General features: G+C 35.3%; 1 protein-coding gene across 3 annotated transcripts in view; it reads left to right on the top strand.

The window, feature by feature from the left end:
* Nucleotides 1-24,561, top strand: part of WDR41 (WD repeat domain 41) — a 66,369-nt gene that overhangs the window by 17,525 nt on the left and 24,283 nt on the right. For all 3 annotated transcript variants that reach the window (XR_007514937.1, XR_007514938.1, XM_049866330.1), the window contains exons 3-8: nt 4,963-5,011; nt 6,356-6,487; nt 9,638-9,700; nt 13,669-13,780; nt 16,466-16,528; nt 20,787-20,897. Coding sequence is in view for 1 of the 3 variants with exons in the window: in XM_049866330.1 (XP_049722287.1) it covers nt 4,963-5,011; nt 6,356-6,487; nt 9,638-9,700; nt 13,669-13,780; nt 16,466-16,528; nt 20,787-20,897 (530 nt within the window). In the remaining 2 variants the exon portion in view is untranslated. The remainder of the gene's footprint in view (nt 1-4,962; nt 5,012-6,355; nt 6,488-9,637; nt 9,701-13,668; nt 13,781-16,465; nt 16,529-20,786; nt 20,898-24,561) is intronic.

The raw sequence follows: 24,561 nt of genomic DNA, 5'->3' as shown, positions 1-24,561 counted from the left end.
GGTAAAAAAGTGTCATCTGCATAGCACAGGTTGTTAATGAGTCTTCCTCCAATCCTGATGCCACCCCCTTCTTCATGTAGTCCACCTTTTGTATCCATTTGTTGGAACATCTAAACTGGTATTCTGTCAATTCCTGGAGCCTTGTTTTTCGCCATTCCCTTCATTGCAGCTTGGACTTCTTTCTTTACTATTATCAGTTCTTGATCATATGCTACCTCCTGAAACGGTCAAACATCAATCAGTTCTTCTGGCACACTGACTCTGTGTATTACCTCCAGCTTCTTTTGATGGCTTCCTGGATTGTTTCATATTTTCCCTGTTAGAATCCTTCAAAATTGCAATTTGATGCTTGAATTTTTTCTTCAGTTCTTTCAGCTGGAGAAATGCTGAGTGTGTTCTTCCCCTTTGGTTTTCTAATTCCAACTCTTCGCGCATTTCATTATAATACTTTGCCTCTTCGAACCCCCCTTTGAAATTTTCTGTTCAGCTCTTTTACTTCATTTCTTCCATTCGCTTTAGCTACTGTGTGTTCAAGAGCAACTTTCAGAGCCTCTTCTGACATCCATTTTGCTCTTTCTTTTTAATGACCTCTTTATTCATGTATGATGTCCTTGATGTCATTCCACAACTTGCCTGGTCTTTGGTTATTAGTGTTCTGTGCATCAAAATTGTTTTTCAGATGGTCTCTCAATCCAGGTGGAATATACTGAAGGTCATACTTTGTCTCTCATGGATTTGCTCTAATTTTCTTGAGTTTCAACTTGAACTTGCATGTGAGCAGTTGGTGGTCTGTACCTCATTCGGCCTCTGGCCTTGCTCTGACTGATGATATTGAGCTTCTCCATCATATCTTTCCACATATGTAGTCAATTTGATTCCTGTGTATTCCATCTAGCAAGGTCCACATGTACAGTCACTGTCTATGTTGTTGAAGAAAGGTATTTGCAATGAAGAAGTTGTTGGTCTTACAAAATTCTATCACGTGATCTCTGGCATCGTTTCTATCACCAAGGCCATGTTTTCCAGCTAACAATACTTCTTCATTTCCAACTTTCACATTCTAATCACCAGTAATTATCAGTGCATCTTGATTGCATGTTTGATCAATTTCCAACTTCAGAAGTTGGTAAAAAATCTTCACTTTCTTTATTTTTTGCCTTACTGGTTGGTTCATAAATTAAAATGATAGCTGTATTAACTGGCCTTCCTTGTAGGCATATGAATATTATCCTATCACTAACAGCATTGTGCTTCAGGATAGATCTTGAAATGTTCTTTTTGATGATGAATATGATGGCATTCCTTTTCAATTTGGCATTTCTGGCATAGTAAACCATATGATTGTCTGATTCAAAATGGCCAATATAAGGCCTTTGTAGCTCACTAATGCCTAGGGTATCGATCTTTATGTGAACCATTTAATTTTTGATGACTTTCAGTTTTCCTAGATTTATTTTATTAATGCATGTTTGCAACTACTTCATCTCATTTTGAGTTGTGCCACCTCAGCAAATGAAGGTCCCGAAAGCTTGATTCCATCCATGTCATTTAGGTCTACTCAACTTTGAGGGGGCAGTTCTTCCCCAGTCATATTTTGAGTGGCTTCCAACCTGCGGGGCTTGTCTTCCCGCACTGTATCAGACAATGTTCCTCTGCTATTCATAAGGTTTTTACTGGTCAGTTTTTTGAGAAGTAGACCATTGGGCCCTCCTCCTTAGCCTGTCTTAGCCTGCTGAAACTGTCCACTATAAGGGTGACCCTGCTGGTATTTGAAATACTGGTAGCATAGCTTCCAGCATCACAGCAACACGCAAGCCACCACAGTACAACAAGCTGACAGATGCATGACCATTAACATATAGAGAAAACACGTAATATGAAGGGTAATTACGTAATACTGCAAAATGCACTATAATTACATCAAATCACAAAATGGAGAGCAACCACACAATAATGGAAATCATAGCCAAGCCAAGTTGACACATAACATTAACCATCACAGATAGATAATTATAATTCATGAATAGTCCCTTAGCCCCTTATTAGTTATTTTATGAGCGGTCACAGGGTATAGCAAAGTTATTCTTGTTTGCATCTTAAATCTTCATGTTTCCTTTTTAGAGAAGATAGTAATAAATAATGAAAAGATAAGAATAGAATAAAAGAGAATTGAAAGGCCTGAGTAATCCACAGACTGAGTAATTGACCTCTGAACAATAAAAAATTGGCTGTGACTTTATGCATTACTATTGAGCATTGTTTAGATTTAACTTTTGTTTACTACTGATTGAATTAAAGGTTGAGGTGAAATGCCCTATTTCTCATTTTAAACTCTTAACCATTCAGTCATCTCACATCATGAACTCATGAGATTCAGACATGAAAAAATAATGAGAAGTTAAAAATTAGGGTTAGAAAAAAAAATATATTTTAAATCTGCAGTCTTCTAAAAGGAGAAAAGCAATTATAAGAGTTTCAAGAATCAATAGAAATTGATGTTCTATACCATAGAAGACTTAATACCTTGAGTCCTGCCCTTGACACTAACACTATACAAATAAAAAGAAATCAATAGGCCCAGAAACATAAATTATTAACAATTTACCTCCAGCAACTGTTTTTGATGCTCAAGGCATTGTTTAGTATCCTGGCTCAGAAAATTAAGTATAAGAAATTAATATTGGTTTAAAATAATTGTCTTTTTATTGTACAGCTCTATTATATCTTATATTTTGAAATAAGAATAAATGTTAGCTATGGATTTAAAAATGACTCTTTACTTGTGTGAGGTCCCTGGACAGCATAAATTGTTTACGCTTGACCACTAACATAACGGTTGGTGGTTCAAACCCACCCAGTGGCACCACAGAAGAAAGGCCTGGCGATCTGCTTCTGTAAAGATTACAGTCACGAAAAGTCTATGGAGTAATTCTACTCTGCAGTATGTGGGGTTACCATGAGTTGGAATGAACTCGTTGGCATTGGGTTTGGCTTTTCCTTTTTCTTTATTTGTGAGGTTTCTTGCCAGCTACTTAAGAGGTTTTAAAAGTCTTTTCTATTAAAAAGATCTATAACCCTATGTTATATAATTACTAACAGACTTTCTCAGACCACATTGGACCAATTTCTTATCTCTTTGGTAATCTTAGGTCTAACAGTAGGAGATGTAATAAAAAAGTTTTGAAATGAGCAATGAGTATGAGTACAGGGCAATTGTCAGGCAGTGAAGACAGTAGTTAAGTAGGGGACTTGGAAACAGCATGAGAAATTTGTACTTGAAGCTCGTTTTAGAATGTTAAGACTGGGTTAGTGAAATTGTTATAGATCTCACATGGGGTAAAATCATTAAAACAGTGTTTTCTTGATTTTATAATTCAGTCACTATGATGCATAATCCTGTACAACTGATTATTTCCCTTGATAGTGTTTGTGTCATAGATACCTTTTATTCTACAGAATGTAGATCATTTTATAGTGATTGGGAGGTGAAGAGGGAGTGACAGACTGTAACTGAATTCATAATAGCTCTTTTATTATGCCATGAAACAAGTTTTTCTTTACCTCTTTGCATTTCAGACATTGTCAGTGAAAAAGAAAAACAAACAAAAAAAATATTCCAAACCAATAAAACAGCATTTATATGGGAAGACTAAGGAGCCAAGATGAGCAAAGGAGAGGTCTTGGCATTAAATTAAAAAAAAAAAAAAAAAAAAAAATTCCACATTGCCATCAAGTTGATTCCAACTCATAGCGACCCTATAGGACAGAGTAGAACTGCCCCATAGGGTTTCCAGGGAGTGCCTGGTAGATTTGAACTGCCAGCCTTTTGGTTAGCAGCGGAACTCTTAACCACTGTGCTACCAGGGTTTCCTGGCATTAAATAATAAAGTTAAAACATGTTTAAAGAGAAAACAGTAGAGATAATGAATTTATCTAAGGACGCTGTTATGGATTGACTTGTGTTCCCCCCAAAACTATTGAAGTCCTAACCCCTGTACCTGTGAATATGATCTGCTTTAGAAACAGGGGTTTTCTTTTTTTCTGTTAATAAGGTGGTACTGAAGTAGGGTGGGTCGTAAACCTAAATCTAATCCCTTCTGAATTAGGGGGGAAGACAAATGCATCTACAAGGCCAGGAATGCCAGGGTAGAAGCTGAAAGAGACAAAGAAGGACCTTCCCTTAGAGCCACACCCTGAATTGAGACTTCTAGCCTCCTGAACCATAATACAGTAAATTTCTATTCTTTAAAGCCACCTGCTTTGTGGTATTTTTTGCTATGGTAGCACTAGGTAACTAAGACAGACATGATATCTCTGTGCCACTCCTGGAATATCAGTTCCTGTTGGTGAATATCAGTTCCTGTAGGGTCGCTATGAGTCGGAATCGACTTGACAGCAACAAGTTTGTTTTGTTTTTTGTTATCGGTGAAGCTGGAGCCCTGGTGGCGCAGTGGTTAAGAGCTCAACTGCTAACCAAAAGGTCAGCAGTGCGAATCCACCAGCTGCTCCTTGGAAACCCTATGGGGCAGTTCTACCCCGTACTATAGGGTTGTTATGAGTCGGAATAGACTGGATGGCAATGGGTTTTGGTTTGGTATTAGTGAAGCCGCTCCTCAGCTTAGTTTGATTTTACTTAAGTCAAGAGTTTCTTAAAATAATAGAATTTTGAAACAACGGAGGGCTTTAAAGATCATCTGTATACATCCCTTATTTTTACATTTCTAGCAGTTTATTAATTGTAACCCTGTCACTGTCTTATCTTTGGATCCTCAGTACCTGGCATAGAACTTAGAAGACATTCTATAAATATTTGGTAAAATAAGTTAAAGAATTTAATGTGTATTAATAAGTCAAATAATAAGTGAAAATATCTTTAATAAAGTCTGATAGTTCTTAATAATCTTAGCAATTAAGTGTCACCAGTTACCTTTTTTTTTATTAAAACCTCTTTTCTCCAACCAGGTTTGCATCTGCTGGTGACGATGGAATTGTAGTTGTGTGGAATGCACAGGTGTGTATTGATTCTCAGTGGATTGTTCAATAAAGACACCACTGTATAGTTGAGTATTCCTTCATAAACACTAACCAGGAGATGTATCTGTATACCTGTATCCTTATTTGAGGCTAATTAATACTCAAAAATGGATACTTAGGGTGAATCCACTTAAAATAAGGACTAATATTTCATAACAGAGGGAAATTTTTTGTTAATATGTTGTTCTGAGAAACAAAAAACCAAATTATGAAAATGAAAAATTTAATCTTTTTGAACAAAATTTAGATTTTCAGCAACCATATACTGATTCTTAAAATGAGTTAAATATTGGCTTTATAGGGGGCATAATTTTTTTTCAGAATTTTGTATGACAATAAAATAATCTTCTTATGTGTGCTATAAGTAACAGTATAATAAAAGACTTAGTTTAGCAAAAATATTTAAAGGTTCACCAAATTTCTCAAGGGCCTCTCTTCCTTTTCCTTTGATATCTAAATTATTCTCTTTGAAGCATTTATTTTCCTTTCATCTTTATTCTGGATTGTGTTAGCTGTCAGTGACTCTGCTTAAAAGCAGCTTTTTAACATTACTTTCATCATATTCATGAAATCCTGCAACCTTTGAAAGATTTGCAATTTACATTGTATTTTTGTATGTTTTCTACTTGGAACAAGTAGTGAGAGACTGATAGATTAAAACATTGGATGGGTGGAAATAGTTATTGGTGTTAAGTAGTGAGAAATGGTGTAGAGAGTGATTTTATGAATGGTTAGTGTATTTGTGGATTTATGTTTTTTGTTATATTGGCTTTCATTTCCTTCTGCCACCTCATAATTGTGATGCCTTAGATAATAAATGTTTAGATAATGATGACTCCCTATGTTTTTCCTACAGGTTAAGCCACTGATGTTTTTATGCTTAATTTACATAATTGGAGCTCTGATGGCACAGTGGTTAAGGCTGTTAAGCACAGTCAGCAGTTCAAATTCACTAGCTGCTCTTTGGAAACTCTACGTGGCAGTTCTACTCTGTCCTATGAGTTGAAATCGACTTGACAGCAACGATTTGGTTTGGTTTTTTGGTTTACATAATTAGCTTCTTAAAACCATATGTAAAGAATATTTATATTTTCTAAAAAATTAACAGTTTATAATAGAAAATAATTAGAGTTTTGTATGGTTATTATTTCAAAACTTGTTTAGATTTTATTTGGTTGCTTAAAAGTTAAATTATAAGTCCTGAATAAGTAATTTTAAATGGAATGTATGCGTATTTTCTACATCGTGATTCTTAATGTTGTCTTTTAAGATTATTTAAGTTGTGAATATGAACCTAGGAATGTTTTTATTGCTATTTTAGACGGGAGAAAAACTTCTGGAACTCAGTGGACATACTCAAAAGATAACTGCTATCATTACATTTCCTTCCTTGAAATCTGGTGAAGAAAAAAATCAAGTGATCTTGACAGCCTCTGCTGACAGAACAGTTATTATATCCTTAAATCTGGAAGAAAGTGAAATAGCTGTAGTGACCCAAGGGACCAATATGTACATTATTAATCTTTAGCCTCTTGGGTTCTGTCTGTACATCTTTCCTAAGGCACTTTTAAAAAAAGTATTAGGCATTTGGGGAAGGATAGATTGGAAATAGCAGGTTAAGGCTTACTGATAGGAACCTCATGAATAACATTTTTTCCAGAGTTAGTTACAACATTTTGTGTAAATGGAAGAAATCGGAGAAGATGAGCTTAAAAATAGTTATTTTATTATCTTAATAAAATGCTTTTTTATTTTTGGGAAACAAAGATTTGTTAGATTGGATAATAATTCATATTTTTTTCTTCTCATTATAGAACAAAAGAAATTTAGTGGTCCCAACCCATAAGAACTTTTGGCATCCAAATCTAGTGGAAAAGTGAATTACCATCTGCGTGGTACTTAATACTAATATTCAGTATTTAAAAGCAAATTTTAAAAAAGTGAATTACCTTTCTTGCCCCCATATTTTTAGGTAAAAAATTTAAATATAACAATAATACCAAAGTTTTATAAAGTGCCTTGTGTACCAGGCATTGTTCTAAGTGTTTTATATCTGTTAACCCATTTAATCCTTAAAATAGCCCTTTGCAATAGGTATTTTTATTTTTCTGATTTATACATGAGAGGTTAGGTAACTTGCCCAAGGTCACACAGCCAGTATAAGGCAGAACTGGCAAGCAGTCTGACTGCAGAGTCAAGACCTTTGAACCACTATATAATACTGCCTTCAAAAAATATTTTTTGTTAACAAATTCAACCTTTAATGTCTATGTGAAGAATTGAATTTGTGAAGTCCATTGCCAGCTATTATGGATGAATTTAATCTTTTATTATTTTTTTAAAAAAGGTATCAAAGATTAGCTTTAAAATGTCCGCGCTTGTCTGGGAGTTCTGTTCAAATAGTTTCAAGCACTTGTGAAGTAAGTTTTGGAGTTAGCCCAGAAGTAGAAGGCTTCTTACAGTTTTGTAGGACTAAGACACACTTTATGACATACTTCACGAATTCATCAGCTGAAGTGCTTTCTAGACAGATTGCTTGTATGTGAAAAAGATCTTGGATCTTTTAAAGGTTTAAATGGAAATAAACAATTTTTATGTTTTGTGGTGATTACAGTATAACATAAACCAGGATATAAAATTCACTGAAATATATAGGTCAGTAGTTTAGGTCAGAGAGCTACTGCTCTATTGAGGCAGGTATATTTTCATGGACTAAAGCTATTTTTTTTCTTTTCAGTATAAGTATAATCTTTGCAAAAATAGAATTTGAAATACTTTTATTAGCCCATTCCTAACTATAGTAAATAATATGTAGAGGAGATTGTTAAAATTACAAGGCGCTCTGGTGGCACCACAGCGGTCAAAGCACTCGGCTGCTAACCCAAAGGTCAGCAGTTTGAATCCACCAGCTGCTCCACGGGACAAAGACTTGGCAGTCTGCTTTTGTAAAGATTACAGCCTTAGAAACCCTATGGGGCAGTTCTGTGTCCTGTAGGCTTGACCTGAGTCAGAGTTGACTGGACAACAGCGGGTTTATTAAAGTTACTATTACAATTCAGGGAGCCCTGGTGGTGCATGGTTAAAAGCTTGGTTGCTAACCAAAAAGTTGGTAGTTCGAATCCACCAGCTGCTCCTTGGAAACCCTATAGGACAGTTCTGTGTCATCCTATAGGGTTGCTAGAGTTGAAATTGATTTGACAGCAATGGGTATTATAGTACAGAGGCAAGTAACTGGGACCAAAAACAAAACAAAAAACAAACTGGTTAACGTGGAGTTGATTCCAACTTATAGTGGCCCAATAGGATACAGTAGAACCACCCCACAGGGTTATGAAAGCTGTAGTCTTTATAAGAGCAGACTGCTACATCTTTCTCGTGCTGAGTGGCTGATGGGTTTGAACTACCAGGCTTTGGGTTAGCAGTCGAGCACTTAAGCACTACTAGGCTTCTTGCTGGGACAGTATCAGTATAAATTTTACTTGTAACTGATAGTTCAGAGTCATTTCCTTTGCTGAATGATTTTTCTGGTTAAAGAAAAAAAATTCAGGCTGCTTAGTTGGCAGTTCTTTTTAACCAAATGAATTCTAAATTTGCTCTGCTTGAGGCTTCACTATTAACTAACTTCCTTAATTAAATGCTGAAGGTTGATCTTTAATTTTTGTCAAGTGATTGCCTTAAGAGCCTGGGTTACCGAATATCAAACATTCAGCTTTCGAATAGGTTAATTAGTGAAAAGACTGTAAGATAATACTAAAATTTTTATAAATGTAAGGCCAGAAAATATTGTTCTAAAAATGGGAACACTTTTTCTGTCCCAGCAGTTTGTTTCATATATTACATATATTATCTAATACAACAATCTAACTGCATTTAAAAAATGAAAATGTAACATAATGGAAAATAGCAGAAGGTATTGGACAAAGTAAAGTAGATTGTTCAGTTGGTTTCCATTTTTAATGTGTATGTGTATATAAGTAAATAAATGTAAAATGTATTTTGCTATAGGAAATGTTATAAAAAAAGTTTGAAAATCATTATGCTTCTTAAGACAAATTAACCTTAGACTTTCTACAGGAGGGTCCTTTAATTAAATTAAATATGGATACAGGTAATAGTTATACACTATTACTATCTTCTTTTAAGTGGTACAACAGTAGTAAATCATGCCAGGCAGTTTGTGGAGATATTAATATCTTTAATATCTTTCAGCAAATATTAATGGATGTGATAGTTTTTAGTATAAATCCTTCATGCGCAATGTTTATTAGATTATGGAAGACCATTTTGAAGAATAAACCTTAACATTTAAACAGTTCCAATATTTAACACATATATAGACTTAGCACCTAAGACCACGCATTCTGTTGGCATTTTCAAAATAGTTTGATGGTAAAATTTACCTCAGACTTATTTTAGTTCATAAGCCTGCTCTGATAAGTTGATGACTCATCATAATTTTTGTAGCAGTATAAACATTACATGTTTTATATTTTATTTAAAGATTTTTCTAACTAATTGTGTAACGTGTTATTTTTGTTAGAAAAGTTATCTCCTAATTAAGATTTTAAAATTCTGTTTAGAAATTATTTCTTAACAAATTCAGGCATGGGATTGTGATACTGGCAGACAAATTCAGAGAGTATCATGCTTCCAGTCTACTGTAAAGGTAAAGTCTTAATGCAGATATGGTAATAATCTGTTTTTGTCTCAGAAAAATTAATTAGTTAGATGGAATTACCTTTGTAGGTTATAAAAATTATTTCTTTCACTCGTACCTGTAGTTATTTATTCTTCTAAGACTAGTTTTTTGGGACCATATGTATATATTAAGTGCTAGAATGTACAATGTTTGACTTTGAAATTACAGCAAGGGGCAAATTCCTATAACAAGCTAAGGAAAAAGTTAGTACTTGGGTTTTACTGTAATGCTAAGTAGCAAAGCAGTTGTATTTATTTACTTCTGCTATAATCCTGCTTCACATAAAAATTGTTAAAAATAATATTGCACTCACATTAATACTTAAAACTCAGTGGTTCTTGAACAGATTATTAAAGAAATTTGATCACTAATAAATATAAGAAATAGTGTTTCTTTTTCAGAGTAGTAAAGGTTTTTATAACGTTTCTTTTTAGCAAGGAGATGGTGAAATTGACATATTTTTGCTGTTGAGAATGTAAATTGATACGATTATCCTGGGAGGCAGGTTCGCATTATGTATGAACTAAAAAAAATGATCATATGCATTGACTCAGTGATTCTACTTCTAGAAAACTCTTTTAAGGAGATAATGAGAGACTTTGGGAGAGATTTATGAACAGAAATATATATTATAAATATGTTTTTATAATGAGTAATTGGCAGTATACTAAATGTCTTATAAGAAAATAGTCAAATAGTTCGTATATATATGCCATATGTATACACACACTGTAGTTTATATATGCATATATATATACCATAGTGTGTGTATGTATGTATACACATATATACACACACATACATTTTAGAAGAATATATGGAGAATTTAGAAAATGCTAAGGATAAAGTATTAAGAAACCAAAGCAGTATATTATCCTCAATAAAATACTAGCAAACCAAATCCAACAATATAAAGCAAGATTGTACACCATGATCAAGTAAGACTTATCCCAGGAATGCAGTCGTGGTTTAACATCTGAAAATCAGTGAGTGTAACAACCACATTAATAGAATGAAGGACAAAAATCAAATGATTATCTCAATAAATACAGAAAAAGCATCTGACAAACTTCAACACCCTTTCATGATAAAAACACTTAAACTAGGAATAGATGAGAATTTCCTCAACATGATAAAGGACATCTATGAAAACCCCGTAGTCAACCGCATGTTTAATGGTGAAACACTGAATACTTTCTCTCTAAAATCAGGAAAAAGGCAAGGATGTCTGCTTTTGGCACTTATATCACCATTGCACTGAGGTTGTAGCCAGGGCAATCAGGCAAGAAAAAGAAATAGAAGACGTCCAGATTGGAAAGAAGTAAAACTCTCTCTATTCTCAGATGGCATGATCTTGTGTATAGAAATCTTAAATCTACAAGAGAGCTATTAGAACTAGTAAATGAATTTAGCAAGGTTTCAGGATACAGATCAATATACAAAAATCAATTGTATTTCTGTATACTAGTGGTGAATGTTCCAAAAGTGAAATTAAGAAAACAATTCCATTTACACTAGCATTCAAAACAATAAAATACTTAGAAATAAATTTAAAGAAAAAATATAAGACTTGTACACTGAAAATTATAAAACACTGTTAAAAAAATGAAAGAAATCTAAATAAATGGAAAGACATCCCATGTTCTTAGACTCAGAAGATTTAAAAATGTTAAAATTGTAATGCGACCCAAATTGGTCTACAGATGGAATGCTGTCCCTGTCAAAATCCCAGCTTAGTTTTTTTTTCAGAAATTGAGAAGTTGAGGCTAAAATTCAGATGGAACTGCAGGGGACCTAGAATAGCCAAAACAATCTTTAAAAGGACGAACAAAGTTGGAAGACTCATACGTCATGAATTCAAAATTTACTACAAAGCTATAGTAATCAAGGCAGTGTTGTACTGGCATAAAAGTGAATTATAGATCAGTAGAATAGAATTGAAACTCCATAAATAGACTCTCACATTTATTGTCAATTGGTTTTTGACATGGGTGCTGGGTCCATTGAGTGGGGAAAAAAGTCACTTCAACAAATGGTGTGTGGCATAACTGAATCTCTACATGCAAAAGAATGAAATCGGACCCCTGCCTCACACCATATACCATAATTAACTCAAAATGGGTCAAAGACTTAAATGTAAGAGTTGAAACTCTAAAAGCCTTAGAAAAAAATATAGTAGTAAATCTTTGTGACTTTGGGTTGGGTATTTTAGATATGACAACCAAAGCACAGGAACAGAGTAAACTGAACTTTGTCAAAATTAAAAACTTCAGTGCTTCAAAAGACGTCATCGAGAAAGTGAAAAGATAAACCACAGAATGGGAGAAAATATTGGTAAATGATGTATCTGACAAGAGACTTGTATCAAGAGTATATAAAGAACTCTTACAACTCAACAATAAAAAGACAACCCAATTAAAAACAGACAAAGGTCTTGAATAAACATTTCTCCAAAGAAGATATGTTGTTGTTGTTTAGGTGCCATCGAGTCAGTTCTGACTCATAGCGACCCTGCATACCACAGAACGAAACACTGCCCAGTCTTGTGCCATCCTTAGAATCGTTATGCTTGAGATATACGAATGGCCAATAAGCACATAAAAAATTTACTCAATGTTATTAGCCACCAGGTAAATGCAAGTCAAACCACATTAAGATACCTTTTCCACGCATAATAAAATGGCTGAAATCTAAAAGGCAGACAATAACAAGTGTTGGTGAGGGTATGGAGAAATTGGAACCTCATACGTTGCAGGTAGAATTGTGATATGATACAGCTGCTTTGGAAAATAGTTTAGCAGTTCCTCAAAATGTTAAATGTAGAGTTACCATATAACTCAGCAGTCCCACTTCTAGGTATATACTCAAGAAAAATGAAAACATATAGTCATACAGAAAAGTGTACATGAATGTTCATAGCAGTATTATTCATAATAGCCAAAAGGTAGAAACAGATTAAATGTTCTTCAGCTGATGAATGGATAAATAAAATGTGGTGCATCCATACAGTGGAGTTTAATTCGGCAATTAAAAAAAGAAGTATCGATATTTTAAAAAATCACTAATTAGACATGGTGGGACCTCTTGAAATATAAACTGCATTGATTGTTTTCAACTGTTTTTGTTCCAGCAGTTTTAAAAGCATCACCACTCTAAGCTCAGGCATGACTAGCAGAACCCTTTTCTTTTTATTAGAAAATTTTTCTTTCTTGCCTTGCCCTTGCTCAAAGTTAACTGGTGGGGAGAGCACTAATAAAGGTCTGGACTTTAAAGTGCTAGTAAAGGTAAAGGATTTCTATAGTCCTTGGAGTACTCACTTTCTTGAATCTCCCAAATGTATGGAATTATTGAGAAAATCAGGAGATACTAATTTGAAGGATACATTATATCTTTGTTTTATCTAAAAAAGGAATTTTTTTTCAAGCATTGTGTCTTATCTGTTATTGAGTAACAAATTACCTGAAAATTTAAGTGGCTTAAAACAATAACATTTATAATCTCAAAGTGTTTGTGGTCAGGAATCCAAGAGTGGCTTAGCAGGGTGGTTTTTGCTCTGGGTCTCTCATGAGGTTGCTGCCATCTGAAGGCTTGACTGGGGCTGGAGGATCCACTTTGTAGGAGGTTTACTTACGTGCTTGGCGAGTTAGCATTGGTTGTTGTTTGGACCTCTTTCCATAGGACTGTTTAAGTGTCTTCACTACAGAGTGAATGATCCAAGAGAGTGTAAGGAGGAAGCCACGTATCTTTTATGACCTAGTCTTGGAAGTCGTATACTGTCCCCTCTGCCACATTCTATTTATTAGATGTTAGTAGAGTCCATATTCAGGTCCTCTTAAAGAGTATCAGAGAATTTGTGGACATATTTTAAAATCACCAAAATAATAAGTGAATGGTTGTGTTTTTAAACTGATGTACATTTTAAATCAATTTTGCAGTGTTTAACTGTTCTTCAGAGACTAGATGTTTGGCTCTCTGGTGGGAATGACCTGTGTGTGTGGAACCAAGAATTAGATCTCCTGTGTAAGACTGGTCACCTTTCTGATACAGGTAAAAAAACAAATCCAAGTAATTGTGAACCATAATCCACTGTGAAAGACATGAGTCTTCAAAGAGACTTTCTTTGAATGCACAGGTCAATAAAGGAGAGTTTCTTCTGTTTTGAAGTTAACATGTAGCCAGATTTCTTTAATTGAGGTTAAGGGTTGTGTGAAATATATACTATCCCAAATTGGGAGGAGAGACCCCCACCTCCTTTTGGCTTCCCCTTCCCTTCTACCAGAATTTCTTAAGTGATCAAGAAAAGCATTTTCATATATGCTGTTGGGCCATATTCCTGAGGTTGCTGAACATGTGGACACCTGGAACCAGACCTTTATGACCTCACAATACCATTTTCCTCATTGCAGAGCCATTATACTTGAATAGATTACTTAAGGATAACCTCATTTACAATTGGTTTTACTAAAAAGTTCATATATGTGCAAACTTACTAACAAAATTGTATCTTCTCAGAATTCTGTTGACAAACATTTTTGGCTTTAACAGAAAAACAAGTATTTTTGACTTTTACATATTAAGGATCTTAAAAATAAAATCAAAATTATTTTGAGAGTAAAAATATTTAAATATGAATGAGTACACTTAAATGGCAATAACCTTGATTTCATATTATACATTATTAACTTTTTGTTTCTAAAAGTGATCAAATGGGCCATGGACATCCTAGAAAAAATATTATTCATATTGTTGACGTGTTAAAAGTATCAGGAGCCCTGTGAATTGAATTTATAGTTCAGTTAGAACTAGCTTATTTCCACATTTAGACTATGAAATTAATGACGTGTTAGCAAAAATCAATACAATCCTAGGATTTACAGCTTAACTGCTCAGTTCAACATTTGATTACTAATCTTGTTTGAATCTAGAATATAGCCCTCAGTTTACTATTATGAGTTATATCTATTTATATGCACATTTTTCTGTTTCTCCCACTAGCCTGTAGTAGTAGTAGTTATTTTATTCCATGAATTATGTCAAGTATTTTTTGAAAAAAAACTTTTTTTCTTTGTGTGAAGTATTGAAATGAGGATAAAAAGAATCTTTTATATGTTAATGAAAATAACCACCTATTATTGCATTTTCTTTTTCTTTTTCTTTTGCGAGCTGTCTTTGAGTATTACATTTATTGCCCTGTTATCAGAGTGTCTCAAGAGATAACAGAAACCTTTGAGAAAATCTGTTGGAAAGCTTTCAAAAGGCCATAGGCTACCATTGGTGAGGTTTTGTGATTTGAGTTTTCCGAATACAGAATGGCAGTTAGTTAGCAGTACTATGAGGTCTCTATCTGTTGATTTTCCATTCATAAGCACTGCTTCATTTATGGGCTAGAAGAGTTTAAGGGGCAGTTAGTCTGTAGTTGGAAATAATTAAACCTGATTTTAGTCAACGTAATGCAGTGGAAAGAGCCCTGGACTAGAGGGCATGCCCTTTCTAGCAATATGCTCTGTCATTCTGAGTATTAAGTTGCTACTTTTGGTTTATTGGGTTTTTAGTGTTTTCACTTCTCAAACAATTTAATAAATATTTTTAACAAGCTATTTTCTGCCTTTAGCATTTTCCTATTGCTACCCTTCCCCTCCTCTCTCCTATCTCTTCCACCTCTTTCTCATGAATCCCCTACTCCTTTATCTTTTCCTCCTTCACCACCACTGTCTCATCTTTGTATATGAGAGAATACTTAAAAAACACACTGTTAAAATAAGCCTATGTAGAGAAAAAATTGTGGCGAGAAGTAGTCCCCAGTCACAACAGTACTGGTCTTTTGGTGGGTGAGAAAGATAAATAAGTAGAATATTTTTATAGATAATATATAATCAGATATATATTATAAATTATACATAATTTATAAATTGTTTAAATTGTATATCATAATGGAAAAATTAACTTCAATAGTGTAATAAACAGCTTTTTTGCCAATACATTACGGTGGTTTTAAGTCTAATGTATCAACTCTTCAGTTCTTTCTGACAAAAGTAATAATTGTGACATTTTACAGAAGTTATGGTTATTGTAAAATCATTTCATGATTCAGTTATAAAGAGATACTCAGAACTCTATAATTAAATAAATAAAATGTGGTGAAATGCTGAATCTGATTATTTCAGTAATATAAGGAATTTTATAAACATATTAATTGATTATTGGCTAACGCATTTAAAGCCAGAGGAGAACTCTAATTTCATAGTGGGAGACTGTATATCTCATTTGAGCTAGCTGTCTTGTAAATGAGTGATGGTGATTATCTTAAGGGATCCCTGATAAATAAGTTTGAATGGCTGAATGTACCAATTTATCACAATAGTAAAAATGTTCAAAGAGCATGTCCTAACCTTAATAAATGAACAATGCCTTCCAAAGGTCGCAAACCTAGTTTTCACAAAATCATTTTCCCTGTGTAAGCAAGGAAAAATATGTATGTAGCAGGCACAAATTCTATGTACGTTATTGCTACCACCCCCTTTATGAAAACCCTGGTGGCGTAGTGGTTAAGAGCTGCTGCTGCTAACCAAAAGGTCAGCTGTTTGAATCCACCAGGGGCTCCTTGGAAACTCTATAGGCCAGTTCTACTCTGTCCTGTAGGGTTGCTATGCGTCGGAATTGACTCAATGGCAAACTAAGAATGTTTTTGTTTTTGATTTAATTAGTAAATCTTTGCTTTCTATATTGTTTAAGGGATCAGTGCTTTGATCGAAATACCTAAGAACTGTGTTGTAGCAGCAATTGGCAAAGAACTGAGTGAGTATGATTCTTTTTTTCTTTTTAAATTTTGAACTAGACTTGTATAATTATATACTAGACTAATTCTTTATTTAAGGGACATCTGCCTCTACCCCAGTCGTGGCCTCTTGGAATTGTTGAAATAATAGGGAGACAGAGATATTTTCAAGATGTTAGGACAGTTTTTATACTATACTTGGTTTAACGTAATCCGAGAGGACAAGCTGTTGCGTGCTGTATAGGTGACCACCCCATTCTGCTGGTACCGAAATCCATTGCCGTTGAGTCGATTCCGACTCGTAGCGACCCTGTGGGACAGAGTAGAACTGCTCCATAGGATTTCCAAGGAGTGGCTGGTGGGTTTGAACTGCTAACCTTTTGATTAGCAGCTGAGCTCTTAAACACTATGTTGCCGGGGTTCCAGAGAGGGCCATTCATACCCCACCATCCTTTCCCTTGCTGATCCATAATCATACACCTATCAAAAATTTTAACTGTATGAAATAACAGCCAACATTCTGGAAACGGAAAACTCTGGAGGGGATTGGAGAAGGATTATTTGGGAAATTCACTAAAGCAGGAACTGGGGAGTTTTTGCCTCAGGTAGCCAGAATGGGACCCAATTTCTTGGAGGGGGTTTGTGCCATTTCCCTCGGAGGAGTGGGACCTCAAAGCCCTAGAAAAAGCTGTTTGTGCTCACTGACTTATGAATGGAATTTGGGTATTGAGAAATGATAAAGGAAGCATACTTCTTACAAGATCCTTTCTCTTGATGAATTTTCTAATGTAGCTCAGAGGGCATTTGATATTGCTTGTGCTACTTCTTCTAGAGACCTACCCTGAGATTTGCTGTGACAATCACTTGGCATATTTGCAAATGCCTGTGGGACATCAGATAATTGTTCACCTTCTGCTAACTGCTATCTGTAGGCCACAGTGATTTGCAGTCAAATTTCCTTCTTCAAATTACACCTTTCCATGTGTAATCATGTCTGAGAAAGTAATTTTCTAGGCCCTGAGCTTTATCTTTTCATAAAGTAGTTCCTAAAGATACATTTCTGTGTTTGGTTTTTGTTTTTCTTTCGTTGAGGAAATTCAGTTTTCTTGTGTTCTCCCTTGCAGCTGGGGAGAAACCTACCTTTTCCCTACCTTTCTTCTCTTCCAGCTGATGAATTATTTTATGTTTTGCTGATTTTTCTGTAACTTAGGGGTTCTCAAACTTTAGTGTGCATTCAGTCACCTGAAGGGTTTGTTAAAATACAGATTACTGGGCCCAGCCCCCAGAGTTTCCAATTTAGTAGGTCTGGAGTGAGGCCTGATATTCTGCCTTTCTAATAAGTTACCAGGTTATGCTTAGGTTGCTGGTCCAGGGATCACACTTTTGAGGACTGCTGCTCTGAATATTGTCATCCCCTCCTTTGCATCCCACTACTGTTGTTGCTCTATTCAGATTCTCATTCTTTCCTGCCTGGTTGGCTGCAGTAGCCTCCCAACTTATTCCCTGTCTACTGGTTTAGTGTTTCTCGAATGTATTCTATAGTAGATGCTAGAGGGGTCCATCTAAAATGCAGGCTAATCCCCTCTTAAAAGATTCAGTGGATTCTTATTACCTATAACAGTCATTCCTAGACTCTCAGATTTCTGATCAGTACGAAGTTAAACAACTTCTAGAGATACAGCATAGCACTGCCAGATTTTTAATGTTTGCTAAGTAAAAACATTTTAGAAAACAAACTACCATCTATCATGACCCTCATTTTGTAAAAATGACATTGTTAACAGCAAAGAAGTATGAAGAACATAATCTCAGAACAAATAATAGGACTTTAAATTGAATACATTTAGTTTTACAAAAAAACTTATATGTAGCTTATCTTTTCCTCATTTTTGCCCCAGATGAATGAAAACTTTGCTCTAGAAGACCAATGTAAAGTCCCCAGTGACCTAAAAATAAAGTCCAGACTTTGTAACATTTCAGATAAGGGTCTCCATTATAATATACCTCCCGTTCCTTGAGTCCCATATTGCTTGTTCCATCAACATTGACTTGATTGAGAGTATCCCACCTGAGGTGTTCCTCATCTCAGTGCTTTCATTTATGCTGTCGCCCTGTATCTGGGGTGTCCCACTCATTGTACTCTTGACCTGACTAATTGCTACTTACCCTTTAAGAGTTTAGCTCAACTATCTTTTTTTCCCTAGTACTCTCCACACATACATCATTATACTTACTACTTTAAACTAACGTTTGCTTTTTGTTCCCCCACTGGCTTCTATTAAGAATATAAGCTCCTTAAGAGACTGGGAATTTCTTACTCATCTCTGTGCTAACAGATAGCATATGTTTATTAATTGAATACGTTAATGAATTCATTGAAATAGTAATAAAAGGTCAATGCTTCAGCAGAAGCTATACTATCATCTTTTACAAAATAATAAATGAAAGTTGGTTTTATTCAGAAAGTAATTTTTAAAAAATTCATAACATTCTTAAAAATAGGTTCTGCATTTTACTTAGTTTTATTATAGAATAAAGATATAATGCCAGTTTTCCTTGTATAAAAATAAATTTTGCTCCTATAAATGGAGTCTTTTCCATTTAAAAGACCAATCTTCTTCCTATGGCCCCTGGTTTTAAATGTTTCATACCAGCTTCTCTTTTTCTATGTGAAGATTCCTTTCAACAGGAAATATAATTTTCTTTGTGCAGTAGCTGCAATGACTTTGAGGCTTTACTAGCTAAGCAGGGCTGTCAGCTCTGAGCCTTCATCCTGGTTCAGAAGGCCAGGATTTTTTTTCTAAACCCTTTTCTAGAATTGACTATTGCTCTTCTTTTGCCGTCTGAGATGACTCATTTTTGTTTCATTTCCTTGAAGTTACTACATAAGTGGCCCTGTGAATACTCATCTATAGAGATCATATTTTTGGACTCACTGAACAGTTTTACATTATCTTAGTACTTTTGTAGGTTTCTTTTTCTCAGTATTTCAGGTTACTATCACTGTCGGTTTGATTAAATGATATATTGCTTGTTATTCCAAAATCCCTATCTCAAAATCATTTGGTAGTATTCCAACTAAAGTAGAATTTTTACACAACATTAAATAGGTTATCAGGAAGTGTTCGCCTTTGTATTGACTAAAAAACCTTCTTTTAGCAGTCACAGTTTGAACATGAATGGTTGTCGGAATTAAATAACCTTGCTAGAGATTTGTTAGTTGGTAAAGTATTGTCCAAATCTATAAAAGTAAATGGAACATGACCTTCCTTTCAGAGGAGAATGTGAGAAAGAAGAGAAACTCTAGTAAATAGCCAACACTTGGAAAAGATAGAACCTCTGAGACCTTCCATCTTGCAGATTAGTCATCCTGATCTTTGCGCATCCACAGCACTTTATACCGTGACTTATTATAGCACTTAATACATTGATTATAAGCCAAGCAAGTCTCACTCCTACTCTATACTGTGAACATAGACTGGGCCTTATTCACATTTTGTGTCTGAAGTTCCTGGAACATAGTAGATGCCTGGTAATGATTGTTGATTCACTTCAGTTGATTTGATTTGGAGTTTTCTCTATTAAAGTTAGAACTTAAAAAAAGAAAGTTAGAACTTACACTAGTTTAAATAAAACTGCATTTGTTAAAGTCAGATAATGAGACAGGCAACACATTGAACATCTATTATATTTAATAAGAACTTCATGGCACAAAAAATTATAAGGCATATTTCAGAGAATTTATAACTTAATGGCCTATGCCTAGGTATCAAGAAAAGATTAAAAAAAAAATAGGTGCTGAAGTCTTCACTGAGTTGACGTTAAACATGAAGTTGTAGCTTATTTTGTAGCAGTGCTTACTGGCCTGGGAACATGAATCCTGCCTAGTCTACTGAGAATGGTAACATGAGTAGAGAAAGCTGACAGTGATGGTTCAGGGACGTGAACCAGTCACTGGCTACAGAAGGTGTGAGTAGGATAGCTGGGCTTAGATTGAAGTCCCGAGAGAGAGGGGAACTTCAATGGTTGGTAGTGGGTATGGAGGAGTCAGTAAAGGAAGAAAGTTCTATGGGTACCCTTTGGGTTCTAGTAGATCATTTCAAGTATCTTAAGCATTTGATAGAAATATTTTCAAGTAGTATGAATAAGGCTCTTTTTGGAGATGGGTTTTTTAATATTGTAGGTATTTCTCACTTAGTGAAATGCTTGCTTTTGAGCAGAAATAGTATTTTATCTTCTTTGAATTTTTAGTAAAATTGTATTTGTCTTTTCATTTAGTAATTTTCAGGTTGGTAGCACCCACAGAAGGATCACTAGAATGGGATATTCTTGAAGTTAAACGCCTCCTTGATCACCAAGATAATATTCTCTCGTTGGTCAATGTCAACGGTAAGTTCATTATGTACATGTTTATGTTTTGCAAAATTTTACACTTGTTAATAGGACATATTCTGGACTTCAGTCTATTTTGCTCCAGGATTCTAAAATTATTGCCATTAAAATAATGTCTTAGATTAGTAGGATTTGACATTTTCTTTTAACTCTGAGGTTTAAGGTAGTGGAGCTGAGCAAGTTTCATAGATACCTTTGGTAGATGTAAGATTTAGGCACAAGGAGAAGAAATGAGTAGGGCAGAGAAAAGAGAAGGTAGAGGAAAGCGTAATTATCTCAGTCAGTACTTGGTCGCTGTGGGATAATTGTTAAAGGGCTGTAAATACTAATGTTTAGTAACATATCACTCTTTTTCTGGAAAAAATGGTCCTGGCTAGTTACTGTTTTGTAGAGATTAGAAATAATTATGCCTTTTTGTCTTACCTACCAGGTAGTATAATACTCACATAGCAGGTTACACACTTAGAGTAGAACGAGCAGGATTCAGGCCCATTGTAATCATGATTGAATTCTCTCAGAGAATAGCACCAAACTAAAGGTCTGCAGGACATGGGTCATGTCTGCCCTTCCTCATAGTTGTTAGTTTCAACTTGTCGCACATCCTGTTTAGCTTCATAACTGATTTTAATCAGTGTCTCCTATGAGCTAAGTCTCACATCATATGGCACTATAAGATCACAAACCACAAAAACTTGGGATTTAGGTAGTTCACTGAAAAATAACTGATAGCTTTTATGTCAGAATTCTGCTGGATAATCTGTGTACAGAGATCAGATTAAAGGGCCCTTTGGTGGCTTCAATTTGATAGTCTGGAGGAGACTGTAAGAAGAGTTCTTTAAAAAAGCTATGAATATGATGTAGTTGGAGGACTGGACTATACTAGCCAGATATCTGCCTGAGACCTATGTTGACTCTTTTTGAGCAATGGTTTGTATAAATGTGAGGCGAGGGGCACAGACAGCACCAAGTGTAGTCTCCATTTGTGTGCCAGTCACATTTTCAGATACATTAGTAAGAGCGTCTCTCTTGGCTCCAAAATCCTCCTCCGTAATAGCTATTTTCTTATAAAAACCAGCTGCAGGTCTTTCTAATGGCCAAATTGTCTGGTGATAGAAGTAACAATGGTTGGGAGCGCCCCTTTATTTTTTTCTTGGGAACTTTTTTTCTAGCCGTGGATGGCAGCACAAAAGACTGATTCCTTTTTGGGGGACTCTCTGAAGCCTCCTTGGTGACACTAACCCATAAGCCCCAAGTCCCTGGCATGGCTGAGAAAACCACAACAATGTTCTGGCCCATTAAGCTGATCATGCCTTGTCTTGTTTTAGCTATTAAGCACTGGCATCATAGAACCAGCATGGTTACTAAAAGTGATGGGGATGTTACTGAGGTAGCCTTGATGTCATGGCATTTCTTTTGCTGTGATGTGCAGAGAAGTTTGTAACAGTTTAGCTAAGAAAGCTTTCTTCAAGTGTTTCCTTGCCAATTTCTTAAGGGAAGAAAAAAAAAAAAGGAAAGCTAAAGCAAAAAATTTGTTAATGAAAGTTACAGAAAACCCCTAGTACTTTTTGCTTTCTAAACTCCATGATTATAAACTGTAGATAATAAACAAGCCAAAAGCATCTTTAGGAATTATGCATGAACAAGTAGTCTGATAAAACTCCAAAATGATTTGCTGACAGTCCAGTGTTATATAGGCATGTCTGCCGTGCAGTGGATTTTGGAGATCCTGAAATGATTGTCTTAAGTTGTACAATTTTTAGAACCATACTCAGCCATGCTCCTTTGTACCCATCTGTTACCGGTGAAAGATGTGGGTCAATACTAGCTTTGTACCTCTCAGGGGAAGAGCCTTTTCAGTCCAGTAACCTCAGGGTAATCTTAGAAAAACTAAAGAACTCCCACAAATGTGAATAGTGAATACCAGTTTTGCTGAAGAGATTGAATGCCTGGGCAGAAGGTTATCGAAGACAAACAGCCTTTCTAATCTCTTCTGTCAAAAGACTCTGGGTGCTTCTTCTCTAATTTATTCCTTGTTCTGTGCTGACAGCATGGTATGGTAATCACAAAATGTTAGTGCTTGTGAAGGATAGGTAGACAGGTGCCAGGTAAGATTTTCATACTTAGTGACTTTTGACAGTGATACAGGTTGAAAATCCATCCACTGATAAGACACACCATTGACGTTGTATGGTGTGAAACATTTTGAATGACTTGTTTGGGAATATAATTTACACAGTGACATTCTATACACTGACTCAGGTCAATGCCAGTGTTCTGCTTTTACTGAAAAATTCCAACTGGGCATTAGTACTTTGTTTCTGTTGCATAGGTGAGTTACAGATACTAAGAGGAGTAAGTCAGAGCAAGCAGCTGTGTGGTATCAGTAGGTTAAATTAACTGGAAGAGGTGGGACAAAAGGTCACGGAAAGATTAGCACTGCCTTAAGTCTTCCAGTGTTAAAACTGAAGCCTGTTTCTTTCCGCAGATGAGAAGCGAACTTATTTATTCAGAGGGTGAAATTTTTTAATTGTGCTTTAAGTGAAAGTTTACAGTTCTAGTTTCTCATGCAAAAATTTATACACACATTGCTATGTGACCCTAGTTGCTCTCCCTATAATACGACAGCACACTCCCCCTTTCCACCCTGTATTTCCTGCATCCACTCAGCCAGCTCCTGTCCCTTTCTGCTCTCTCATCTCGCCTCTGGACAGGAGCTGCCCATTTAGTCTCACATATCTACTCGAGCTAAGAAGCACACTCTTCACAAGTATCATATTATGTCTTATATTCCAGTCTTATCTTTGTCTGCAGAGTTGACTTTGGGAATGGTTTTAGTTTTGGGCTAACAGAGAGTCTGGGAGCCATGTCTTCTGGGGTCCCTCCAGTCTCAGTCAGACCGTAAAGTCTGCTCTTTTTACTAGAATTTCAGTTCTGCATCCCACTTTTCTCCTGGTCCGTCAGGGACTCTCTGTTCAAAAGTGTGAGTTTTATAGAATCTGTTAACAAATTACAGAAATTGGAGATTAATAAACTACCTATCAGTGGCCTTGGAACCAAGGCAGGATAATGTTTACTTGCATGATTGTTGGTAATTCTTTATTTCTAAGTGGTAGTTCATCTAGTTATTAGAGATTTCTGTCCTGCTGGTTTATTTGATAAATGAAATAATGAAATCATAATCACTCACCTGTGTATTGTAACAGTATGTCATAAATATGTTTCCATATCAATATAAACATACTTTTAGAACTTAATTTTCATAACAGCATCACTATTTCATTTTATGAGTGTCTTATTTATTCATTCCTCAGTTGGATGTCTAGGTTATCTTCAGATTTTTTTTTTTTTAATTTTTATTGTGCTTTGAGTGAAAGTTTACAAATCAGTTCAGTCTCTCATATAAAAATTTATATACACCTTGCTATATATACTCCTGGAAACCCTGGTGGTGTAGTGGTTAAGTGCTATGGTTGCTAACCAAAAGGTTGGCAGCTCAAATCCACCAGGCGCTCCTTGGAAACTCTATGGGGCAGTTCTACTCTGTCCTATAGGGTCACTGTGAGTTGGAATCGACTCGACAGCAACTTTTTTTTTTTTTTTTATACTCCTAGTTGCTCTCCCCATAATGAGGCAGCACACTCCTTCTTTCCACTCTTCTGTT

Source organism: Elephas maximus, chromosome 2, assembly GCF_024166365.1.
Source record: "Elephas maximus indicus isolate mEleMax1 chromosome 2, mEleMax1 primary haplotype, whole genome shotgun sequence".
NCBI lineage: Eukaryota > Metazoa > Chordata > Mammalia > Proboscidea > Elephantidae > Elephas > Elephas maximus.
This window is presented reverse-complemented; position numbering and strand designations above follow the sequence as displayed.